Genomic DNA, 12,652 nt, shown 5'->3' with positions numbered 1-12,652 from the left:
TTGGTTATGTCAAGGTTATGTTCAAATTTTTTGACGTGCTGGCATGTTGATATGCGTTTGATATCCGTGCACCGCTATCGCAGAAATCACGCTCCGGCCGGTGGAGGGGTCTGAATGGGGACTCGTGAGTTGTGTCGAGACGCGACAGCTCGAGGCAGATTCTGAAATATGGTATTAGGAGTATCATACACATCGAAAATGGGCCGATGTACCCGAGACGCGCCTTGCAAAGTTTGTGCGATGGTCGGACAGTCGGACAATGTGTGATTATGAGCAGTGGAACTCGGGACGTGACTTCCTCAGACGCACCAAACAGCGATACGGAAAGGTAGCTCGCTTCGTCTATAAACTGAAATCAAATGCCTGTTTTTTTCAAAATGACGGATTAAGAACGCAGAGAAGTAGGAGAAGTAGCGCGCGTGCAGAAAAGGACCGCACAGTCTATTACATACTGCCGCACTTTTTGTACCTTGACCCTTTTATCGAGCTGGGGCAGGCTTACCAGGGGTGGGGCTTTTAATAGACTTTCTTCTTTTAATTATCGAGAGTTGTACCTCATCAACATTAAAGGGTGCCTGGTACAATGGTCCTCTTTAGACACCGCTGCGCCTTTGTGATGGGACGACGAGGAAGCTTGGGGAAGATGATGGTATTGATCTAGACGACATTCCGCCCCCCGGGAAGGCTGGTCTCGTGCGCAAGTACCTGACGGGCGAAAGTAATATCGCGCCGACGAAGCGATTATGTATGGGTTTTTGCCCCTGGCGGAGGCATCAATCCGCACAGCCGCCATGCAGACGCAGACCGACCATGAACGCCACCGTAATTGCAAACGTAGGCGTACAGGCTTCGTGAGAGCCACTTCCACGAGAAGCCACATCTCCTCATCCGAATCCATCGCCACCAAAACCCCATTCCTGTACTTATTTAGAATGCACTAAGCCAGCTGGATCCTCTATCAGCCTGATTCAGTTTTTACGAGCTAGAAGCTGGTGTTCCCATGACCCCCATATCATTTTGGAATCTGACCCTAGCAAAACCATTTCGAAAACCCCGAAGAATCCCGACTTTTGATCAGGACAAATACGATGCTTGCAACTACCACCGAAGGTCGGACCCCCTATACTCTCCCGACTTTTTCATCTATTGTCAAGGAAATGCTTAGGCGATATTCATCCTGCAGGTATGCTCAGTTGCCTCAGAAGAGCGATTCGATTATATTCTTGAGACGTGTTTGATTGTGCTTAATGCTGCAGCAGAACGTTCATGTAGAATCCGATAGTGATACACATGTGAGCGTCGCCTCCTCGACTGGTTATATGTGGCAGCGGTTACAGTTGATTAGCCTACGTAGATGCGATTGCGATGTGCAATTAGCCTTTTGGTCGTCAAGGAAAATCTGGGGAAACTTGGACCTGAGCAAGACTTCCTTGTGCCTTACGATGAATTTATTCAGATCAAGTTGATCAGACTCGGAGTACTATGACGTCGTTCGTCGTATTCAACTTCCCGGAAGCGCTTGGGAAAGTAATATTTCAAAAGGTACAAACTGTAAGCGGTGAGAAATGTATGGAATCATGATATATCGTTCGAAAAACCAAGGTAATATGTTTGATAGTGAATTACATTGTTGGGAATGTTTAAATACACCAGGAAATGGAATTGACATAGCCGATCCCTAATGATCTCCACCCTAGTTAAGTTATACGAGAACAGATACAATCAAAGATACAGCGAAAGGCATTTTACACCTGTCATAAGCCTGTTAATATTAGTACATCAAGTAAGTTATATCACCTGCAATCCAAAGAACGACAGATAAAAGGACAAAGTTATTATGTTGGACGTAACAATGGGGATGACGGATACTTGTAATCTGGAGATGTGGCATCATGATCTTTGGGCAAACTCGGAGCGAACCCAGGCGGGTACTGTTTGAGATTAGGCATGCCGGATATGGGACTGAGAGGGCTGGACTCAGCTGGCTGGGAGTTACTTGGTACATTCAATGATAATACCCCCTGGTTATGCTCACGTCTGTAACCTTGTCCTTGTCCGCTTTGGTCTGTTTGGCCTGGGAGGGGAAGCGGTCGATTTGCACTTTGCGGCGTTAATAGTACAGGATCGAGGACAGTTCCTTCAGATAATCTGGAAGATGCGTGCGTAGACTGAAAAAATGTTGTCCGTTAAAAAGTCAAGTGAGAATTAATAGGCGAACATACCGGAGTCACAACCTCAATCCCAGGAACTGTATTTGATGAAGTGCTTCTCATTGGATTATGAGGCGGTGAAAGTTCGTCGCCTAGAAAAGGCTCTTGCGTTGGCGGAGCATGTGGTATATTCATGACGACATCTGCTAAGGGAGCGGGCATCACAATCTCCCTGGGTCGTCTCGGCGCCCGAGGTCTAGTGTTGTTTGTTACCGAGAATGGCCTCTTTGGTGGATCTACGTTCTGGAATCGGTGATATTAGTTCGATTTGGTACTTCCTGTATATAACAACTCACGCGAGGTCCAGGAGTTTGATATCGAGGTGGAGGTATTACTATCGGCGGTTGGGGGTCAAGATATTGGCGATTTGCACTTCTCCATTCTTCCGCAATTCTTTGCGTAGGGGATTGGTCAACAGCTGGGGTATCCCTTCTTGGGTATACTTCAGAAGCATTGTCGGCGACCATATATCTCTGGCTTCTGTAGTGAACATCTCGAGGTGTAGTGAGAAGGTCAAGATCAGACAAATGTGTCGAGCCTCGGGACAATGCTGATGTGGCACGAGATTGGAACGCATACCGCCTGGCCTGATCATTGGCACTAGCAGCAGTTGCATCATCTCCAGATGGAGCCTTTGATGGATAAGCATAGTCTCGCGTTCGGATGGTGTCTCTATCGGCAGTCCTTTGAGATACTTCAGGGCGACTTCCTGATCGAGGACGGGTAGCTGGATTATCACGCGTGGAAGCTCCCTCTGGTGCGACTGGGTAGCTCAGTTCGTGTGGCGGTGGAAGAGTGATCACAGAATTTGCATCCATTGTTGGAATATAGTTATCAGGTGGTAGCTTGATTCGTTCATGGAAAACACTGGGACTGTGGTTCCAAACAGGTTTGGGATGGATAGGGCCGTTAACGTCCGCCGAAGGCTGGGACTGAGCAGAAACTCTACCAGAACGGCGTTCTTCAGGCTTGACTGAGATGTGTTGGTGATCTGGCATTGGAGGGGCCGGCTGAGGTTGTGTAGGCGGAATATTCAAAGGCATTGGTGTAGTAATAGTCGGACGAGGTAGAAGATTACTGAAGGTTCCGGTATCGGGAGGAGTTCCATGAGGGTGGATGGGAGGTGGATCATTCGAGGTTCCAGGCCTCGGTTGTATAATGGGTTTACGAGGAGCCTGGTCTGTTTTATGAACAGTGGGAGGTTTTGGTGGTGTTGAAGGTCTACAATAATCCGATGAGATAAGTTAGATTCAACAATTCTAAATGAATGAAATAAAGATACCTGGGCGCGGAACGCTCCTGTTTAGCAGACCCCGACGAACCAGAGCTTTGTGGCTCTTCTTCGGGGTAGGTGTACCTGGATACGCGGTCACCATGTGCTTTAGTTCGTCGGCTTTCGCGATCCTCCCTCATTGGTTTAACAAAGCGTCCTTGTCTCAACCCTTCCTCGAAGCCCATCCTTCTCCCTTCCTCCATAGCCTGTTCGATAGCTCTAGCCTCCATTAGCTTATGCATTTTACTCCTTGCTCGCGCCGCATCCTCCTCTGCATTTTCCCGCTGCCGTTCAATCTTGTCAACAATTTCTTGGGCACGAAAAATCTCTAAAAAAATAAGCGTAGTCATGGTTAAACATACGTGTCGACACACCTTTCTGGGCCATGTCTAGCTGAATTTTGTACAATCCCAGCTCCTGCCTTACCCGATCCAAGTCCCTCTCTAGCCTCACCTTGGCCTCGTGAGTCGTCTTGAATAGCGCTAGCAGTTCTGCGGCATTTCTCTCTGCTTCATTGGCTCGCGCCGTCTCCCTCGTTAATCTTTCCGTGGTCACAACCAGCAAGCTTGATATTGATTCGGACGCAGACCTTGCCCGTCCGTGTGTGCGGGATTGGTGGTGGTGATGCCGTCCGGTATGGGAGTTAGTCGGCGACGTCCCAGTCGCAACGAGATGCTCGCTCGCAGCCGATCTTTTCGATTCTTTTGATGTCTGCGATTCAAGTCTTTTCCTGTCCAAAGTGACGTCATCGTCGCCTACCACAGGCGAGGCAGGCTGCACTCCCTCAGGTAGAGGTGGTAGTGGAGGGGTAGATTCTCGTGTGATGCCATCGAAATTGAATACGGGAGGGTGGAAAGGAAGAGGAGGGAATGGTGGAGTTCGTTTACGAGGAATTGGAGGGTTGAGAAATACAAAGGAATCAGACGAAGATCTGCTGCTGTGTGAACCACCATCTGCCACTATTTCCTCTAGCAACTTGGCCGCTGGTTTGGTGGGCGTTTGGTAGCTCCTCCAATGTGCTCTGTAAAATCATGAATGTTTGTTTGTGCGTTCAATAAAAAAGGCACAGGCGTACTTTGGGAGCGGTAATTGTGAATTGTCCATGGTTGAACAATTATGAAGAGGAACAAGATGATTCTGGGATGACACGGTGCTCGAACAGATGAGCTTCGTGGATGGGGGGTGACTGCAAGGTGACCATGCCTCATGTAGACGTCATTGCAAGTCGGTGGTGGGTGTCGAGCAAATTCTCCTGTGGCGGTGGTTATGATACGGATTGAACAATTCCCTTGACGTGTTTCCTGTTGTCTGACCAGAAGATTGTGAGTCGATAAACACGTTGTTCGGGGAGTATGTGCTGTCATAAGAAAGAAACACACGTGTCTAGCGCATGTTTCCCATATCGCGTTATCACGTAAAAAAACGTGAGGCGAGACAGCCTGTGACGGTAGTCAGACTAATTCGTACAGTTACGCTTATTAATCTAAGTACAGCCACACGAGATGAGATATGATTGTGAGAGGTGAGAGGAAAGGTGATAAAACAGACAGCTTAAAGGTTTGGGTTCGTATTTCAAGTTGTTCCTCCTTGGTACAATTTACAGCTACTTATATACACTAGATACTTTGGAGCATTGGAGTAGTAATTGGAGTAGGAGGTCATAGTGATGTATATACATATTAAGAGGGTGAGTTTGTAGGAGCAGAATGACGAAGACTAAAGTAAAGTAATCGAAGTGTCATAGCTAGATCAAATCAAAAACTAAAGAGATGATAAGATAAGATAGTTACAATCTGTTCGAGTTGCTACATACGCCCTCCGAGGGTTCTGCAAGAATCCTCAATTATTTGGGAGGCAGATTGGTGATAGAGGAATGCGAGGTTAAACAGTAACCATAGCCGATGATCCCGTAGTGTCGTCGTCGTCGTGTTGATCCTCGAGAGGATTGGGGTTGCAAGCGAGTGGAGGAAAAGATGAAAGCGGCGGGCGCTTATGAACGCGGCGTGAAGAAGAAGCGTGGGAATTGTACTCGTTTGCACGCAGAGTTGCCCTCAAACTTTCAATTTCGTTCGTCAAGCGGTTATACTTGGTAAGGAGCGATTTGGGGTTATTGAAACGAGGATTAGCACGAACAGGAGTCGAAAAAAATGGCTTCCAGCCTATGAGAGTAAGATCAATACAAAAATCTTCAAAGGTGGGTGCTTCTCCTTCGCAGATGAACTCGTTCGTGGTGGATAAGTAACGTGAGAGCCGTTTGTTGGTGGGATTAGCGTGATTAAAATCATGAGCAAATTGAAGATAACCCTCAGGCATAAGGTCAGGGTTAAATCGACCGGCACGAATGCGTTTATCAGTTAACAAGAAAACTGCAATTTGCCCGATATGAAAGATTCGGTGGTTTAACGAGTTGGTTTGATCGCGGACACGAATGGTGGTGCGGCTAGGACGAGATATATATGGGTGAATGAATGTAGGATATCGTGGAGGAATGGTACGACGAGTAACAAGCTGAGCAGGTGCAGGAGGAGTGAGTGCAGCTGTAGCTGTAGCAACATCAAGATGAATGTCTGGAATTTCGTCACCATGGTCGGATACAATCGAAGCGTTAAGCGAAGGGCTGTGATGAATATGAACAGGACGAGGTGTTCCTGGACGAACAGATGCAGATTCGGTGATCTTATTGAATTTGAGTGAGTCCATGGTGATAGTGATAGAAAAAGCGAAATGAACTGGTTGTGATTTGAGTTGATAGCTGTGTGATATTGGGAACGAAATTAACTGACGAATAGTAGAGTATTTATACGATAAAACAGTGAGAATGGTGCGATGAAGTCATTGGCTAATTTGTGGGTCATTCTGAGGGGGTTTTCCTGACCCAGGAGGGAGAGAAAGAATGGTTTCAACTCCCAGTAGCTCGAGGTATTCCTTCAGAGCGTTGAGGTGCGTAATTTGTTGATATGGGAGCCATGTTTTGTCGCCTGCTTTCCACTGAATCTCAAAAATGGCATGGTCTTTGGAGCCCGAGTGACTCAAAATTTTATCCACTGCCCATTCAGGTTCAAATTCGCTTTCTAGGTTTAATTGTGTGGTGTTTCTTCCTGGGAATAATCTATCGTCATTAGGGATGTGTATCCTAAGCAAAGACGCATGGAATACATTGTGTACACCGCGTTGTTTTAGATAACGAGGCAGCTCAATTTCAAAAGATTGATTTCCAAAGTCTCTTAAAATTAAGTAAGGTCCAATAAACTTAGGCACTAATTTACGTGCATAACCTTTAGGGAATGAAATGTTCTTTGTAGAGACATATACTAGATCTCCTTTAGTAAATGGAGCCATTCTGCGACGTTTATTTGCGTCTTGAGTTTGTTTGACTCGTGATGCTAAAATGCTATCATGGGCGGCAATTATGGCAAGCTTCCGTTGGAGTGCAAAGCTTCGAACGGACGGGTATTCAGACTTATCTGCATAGTCCCAGATCATTGATCGAGGCATGCGACCTGTATTTAAAAAGAATGGAGCGTATCCAGTGCTTTCGGATCGAGCAGAGTTAATGGCAAACTCTATGTTAGGTAATTTACTAACCCAATCGGTTTGTTTGGTTGATACACAGTTTCGCAACATCTGCGTGATAGTCCGATTAGCACGTTCCGTGGATCCATCTGTTTCTGGATGATAGGCACTTGACATCTTGAGTTCAGTACCTATTAGTTTATTTAATTGAATCCAGAATGTACTCGTGAACAAGACATCTCGGTCACTAATGATATGTTTAGGTAAACCATGGTGTTTGTAAACCTCTTCAAACATTAACTCAGCCATTTGTTTTGCATTGTAGTTAATTCTAGCTGGTACTAGATGAACCATTCCTGTAAGTAAACAGATGACCACGGCAATGCAATCAAAAGTACTGTTTCTATTCTTTGACTCAGGAAGTGGTCCCACGAAGTCCACACCTATCGATTCCCACGGTACTCCAGGTACAGGTAACGGATTCAATAATCCGTAAGGTTTATGATTAGGTGGTTTACTACGTCGACAGGTGACGCAAGATTGACAGTAATTTTTGGTGTCTGTCATCATATCTTTCCACCAGACATGGTCCCTGAGGTATGTTAATGTTTTATTGGTTCCTAAGTGAGCTAACACAGAATGTGCTTCCGAAATAACTATTTCTCGTAGGTTTCTTCCATTTACTACAATTTGGGGTATACATAATAGCTTTCTCCCATTGTTTTTAAGATAAATTAATCCATCCTGAAATTCAAAGTTCTTAAACTCGATTGGCTTATTAAGTATCTTTGAAAAGAATGGGTCATTTTTGTATTTAAATCTAAGTTCTTTTAACAAGTCAATTCCTGTTTCAGACTGAGAAACAACCGTTAATAATGACGTGTCATACAGCCTTTGATCGTCTAACTGTTCTTGGACTGTATCATGTTGCTCTGTGCTATCTATTTCTGCACTTTGCGACGGAGAAACTTGTCTTTTAGAAGTTGAGTTTCCTAATTTTAGTTCACGTGGTATGCTTAATTTAGATTGGTTCCTACTCCCGCCCTCCTTTCGTTCTGCAGGGCCGTGGAGAACGAAATGATCCTTTAGCCTTCGGGCAAACTCTTTAGATGTTTCTGGTCGACCTGTCTCTGCAGGTTCGGGCTTTTTGCGGGGCCTTCTTTGTACGGCAACTTTAGCTTGAATGCCTGAAAGAAGTGGCATTCCTAACTCGGATATTTGTCCGTCGTCATTAATGACATCAAAATATGTATATTCACTTGCAGCACGAACAGTTCCGGGTGTGTCATTAGAGTAGATACGAGATAAGGCATCTGCAACCACATTATCTATACCAGGAATATATAATACTTCAAATGAAAACTCACTGATCTTTTCTATCCATCTAGCTTGTCTACCAGACAAGTTCTTTTGGTTAATTAAATGTATTAATCCCTTATGATCAGTGATCCATTTAAACGAAGCTCCTTGTAGAATATCACGGTGTCTAAGCATAGTTTCCACACCTGCCAACATTTCTATTTCATGAACTGGATAGTTTTGTTGTGCAGGGTTGAGTTTGGCCGAGTAGAAGGCAGCAATTTTTGCTGTTTTCCAATCCGACCCTTGACTCACAAGTCCTGCAACTCCAGTGGAGCATCCATCTGTCACCATCCAGATTTGTGGCGCAGTTTTTGAATAATTAAGTGGTACACGATGATGTTCTCGTGCCCCTTGTACAAGCCGTTTGACATTTTCAAAGGCTCGTTGTTCCGTATATCCCCATCGAAAGGGAACAGTGTCACCCGTGAGTCCATGAAGAATTCCCATGGGAATTCGGACTGTGGGTATGTCGTCAGCAAGATAACCCACGGATCCAAGAAACCCTCGTAACAGGTCTCTATTTGTGGGTGTTTTCCAATTAATCACTGAATCCACTTTATTGGGATCCATTCGGATACCATTATCGTTAATTACTCGTCCTAATATCTTGAGTGATGGTTCGAGAAAGTGTAGTTTATTTTTACTAAGGTACAACTTCTCTTTTTTAAGAACATCAATCAGAATTTTGACGTGTTTAACATGCTCAGTAATTGTGTTTGAATACACTATGATGTCATCTAGATATATATCCATAAAGCGACCAATGTATGGCGAAAATATATGATTCATCAAAGCTTGATAAGTTGCTGGAGCATTGCAGTCTCCAATTTGAATAACAAGGCTAACCATGTTTCCATCGGGTGTTGTTACAGCAGTTCTTTCAATATGTGCAGGGTCAATCCGGATCTGTTCATAGGCATCTTTACCATCCATTGAAGACCGAAATTTATGACTTGCTGCCCTCCGAAGTATTCCTTCAGGGTCAGGCAATGGTGATGTCATTTTATAGGTATTATCATTCCGTGCTCTAAGATCTATAACTGTTCTCAGACTGGGTGGCTCACCTGCTGCTCGGGGCTTTGGAATAAACAACATTGGCACAGTATTTCTTGAACTGGTGATTTCCCAGCGTCCAGATTTGAGGTAAGCATCCCTTTTCTCCACCCATTGACTTCTAAGCGCTTCAGGGCATCGTGAAGCTATCCAAGGATAGACTTTATCCTTGTCAATGAGTGGGATTGTATGATTTATGGCTCTAAAAGGTGGGAGCTCGGTTTCATTTGCTGTTTTGCACAAAGGTTCTGCATATGCGATTAACTCATTTCTGGCCTCCTCTATGTTCTGTTTAATAATATCAATTGCTTGTGACGATAAACTGGCAATATTTGTACCTTTAATTGGTTGGGAATCGTCACAGCCAACGACTAGACGTGAGGGGTTTAATCCAACGCATATTTTGTGCTGGAACATCCAGGGAGTTCCCAAAATGATATCATAGTTAGATACATTAATTATATCAAAGTAACGAGTCTCTTTAATTGTTTCATACTCAAATTTCACTTGAGTTCCTGTATTAATTTTTGAACGTGAGCCTTGGACGGCTAGTTGCAGTCCTAATGGTGAGTCAAACTTAATTTTTTCCACCTTTAATTGATCCGCAAGACTTGTGGACATGAAATCTCCGAGAGATCCAGTATCCAATAGTGCCCGAGCCGGATGTCCATTAATTTTGACTGTAATGACAACCGGCTTTGGAATTGAGCGCTTAGGGTCCTTGACTTGTGCAGCATTTCGTTGCACACTAGGATAGGTTCCTTGGGGAATTTGTATTCCATTAACCGTGAGGATATCTTCTTCCTCATGATACACAGGTATGTACCCAAGTCTAAGTGACTCTTCTACCTGTTCTGGACAATTTATTTCGTCTTCCATCAGGGGTAGACTACCATCGAGTACTAATGGCGGATAATTCGATGGAGGTAAGTGGAGGTTATGTTTTTCAAGTTCAAACAACTGATTTTGATACCATTTACCTATGTCTAGTTCAAAAAATGGGTTTTCAACCCAATCTCTTCGGATACATATGTTGTTTTCAAAGTAAGTATCCGTGATCAGGAGCATAGGAATATTATAGTTATCCTTATATGACTTGACTACAAATCGGAATTTATCTTGATCTTGAAATGGTACATCTGGTACAAATGGTCTACAAGCTTGAAGCGCTTGTTCTAGACCACGTTCAATGCAATATCCCATAGAGAAATGGAAATTATTGTATAGCCAATGCATTGGAATTGGGATTCCTTCATATTCCGCTATGCGTTTCGCATATTCTACTCCAAGCTTAAAGTTTGGCTCGGAGACTTCCCGGACGGGGAAATAAGTTGTAAGTTTGCGCACTCCATCATATACCATGTATAGGACATTATTCATACGTTTAACTTCAAATCTTCCAGATACTTTAATAGGATAACCTTTCTCTGGGAATGGTTGTGTGTTATTCAACGCATATTTCATTCGGTACGCAATTATATCATCTAAAATGCGATCCTCACGCATGCTACGGCCTGAACGAGCAGTTTCCCAGGCTCGTTCTTCGGCGCTTATTTCATTTACGGGCGCCTCTGGCAAGGTATCTTCAATTTCTTGCCCAAAAACATATACATCGTCCGTATCGGATACTTCATTAACACGAGAATGTTCAGATGAGTCATCTGAGTAATAATTTGAGTCCTCTGATTCAGACGAATCATAGAACAATACATCACTTGTGCCATTACGACTTGATGAAATCTGTGGATAAATTTCATCACTAGACAAGTCCGATATCTCAATTATTCGATATCTGTGAATTCTGTACCAATTTCCAATGTCAAAGTATGGATTTTGAAGCTTTGTTTTAGGAATTACAAGGGGTAACCCTTCAAAGTCTTCATCATGAATATGACATGTAGTGGTGGTGTTAGATACCACTGTAAAGCGAAATTCATCATAAATATTTGGATCTCGAGTAGGATATAATGTAGAGATTCCACTTCTGAGTACCAACATGGCATTAAACTCATAGGCATTGCCCATGGTATGTACCTTAGTTCCATCAAGTAAACCTCCAAAATGTGCAGTTAGTTCTCTACAGTACCAATCACAGATTTTAAAGTAAGGATCTGCGAGGTATCTAAGATGAATATCCATACGTATTAGCCTGTATTTATCATATATAAAGTAAAATTGACCTGGCCCTCGTGAAACAAAGAACCGGTCCAATTCATTTCGATGTGACGCATAATCACTGTCTCCTGGATAAGGTTGACAGCTACTCAGTACATATTCAGCCATTCTAGCAAGGGCATCTCCTAAACGAATCCTTCTAGGCATCTCAGGATGGTAGTCATTCCACCTAGGCCTAGTACTAACTTGCACAGCTAATTTGGGAAGTTCAAATGGTTGTATTTCAATCAAGTTAAGGGATAAATTATCCATTAACTCTATGTCATCATTTGACGAAAGGTTATCCTCATTTTCACTGGTATCAAGTTCATGAATTGACTCGTACTCAAGTAGCTTATCTGGATCTACTTCAACATTAAAGTTTGAAAGTCCAGGTGGTTTAGAAGAGCTTGAACGAACTGTATTCTTTTTAGGACAGTTCTTGGACATGTGTCCCGGTTCATGACAAGTAAAACACTTTCCTGAAGCTAAGTGCTCCGCTCTATCTTTGTCATTTAATAGATTATTCCGAGATTTCTCTAACGGGCGCTTATCCGCAGGTCTTGTTGTCCCACGCGAATATGGGCTAAATCGCGGTGTATTTGACCTAATTTCACGTGTGTAAGACCTCTGGACGGTACTCTTAAACGGTGTATTCGCTTGACGGGTACCAGCAGCATTATCTCGAGGGTTTGGTCGAGATACAGCCCTCTCAGACCGTAGATCTCGCCCTTTTCCTTTAGAAGAACTGTGGCCCGAATTGGAGTGTCCAGACGATTGATTATTAGGTGGGTTCTTTCGATTAACTCGATTTGCAGCGCTTTCTGCAATCTCTAGAATTTCTGCATGGTAAACAACTTCATCCCACGTAGAAATATCTGGATTATATCCATCTCGATACAATCCTTGTTGAATTGGGACTCGCAATCCATCCCATAGTTTAACAACTTTGTCCCTTGGATCAGTTGTTCCAATTAAATTGTATAATTCCGTTAACTCGTGTACGTAGGCAGCTACCCGGCGGTCATTTTGGAAACAACGTCTTAATTTAACTTGCTGTTCAGCTCGGTACGTGATGGGGAAGCAA

General features: G+C 43.8%; 1 protein-coding gene across 1 annotated transcript; it reads right to left on the bottom strand.

Annotated features, from left to right (window-relative positions):
- Positions 1-1,835: 1,835 nt before the first annotated feature.
- Positions 1,836-4,587, bottom strand: JR316_0002879 (uncharacterized protein; the record flags this gene model as incomplete). Its single annotated transcript, XM_047888664.1, has 6 exons — positions 1,836-2,168; positions 2,223-2,453; positions 2,507-3,431; positions 3,493-3,811; positions 3,858-4,504; positions 4,559-4,587. 6 exons carry the CDS (start codon positions 4,585-4,587, stop codon positions 1,836-1,838), a joined length of 2,484 nt encoding a protein of 827 aa, XP_047751038.1.
- Positions 4,588-12,652: the final 8,065 nt, after the last annotated feature.

Source organism: Psilocybe cubensis, chromosome 3 (assembly GCF_017499595.1).
Source record: "Psilocybe cubensis strain MGC-MH-2018 chromosome 3, whole genome shotgun sequence".
Classification (NCBI taxonomy): domain Eukaryota; kingdom Fungi; phylum Basidiomycota; class Agaricomycetes; order Agaricales; family Agrocybaceae; genus Psilocybe; species Psilocybe cubensis.
Note: the sequence above shows the minus strand (reverse complement) of the source record. Positions and strands in the feature narration are given on the sequence as shown.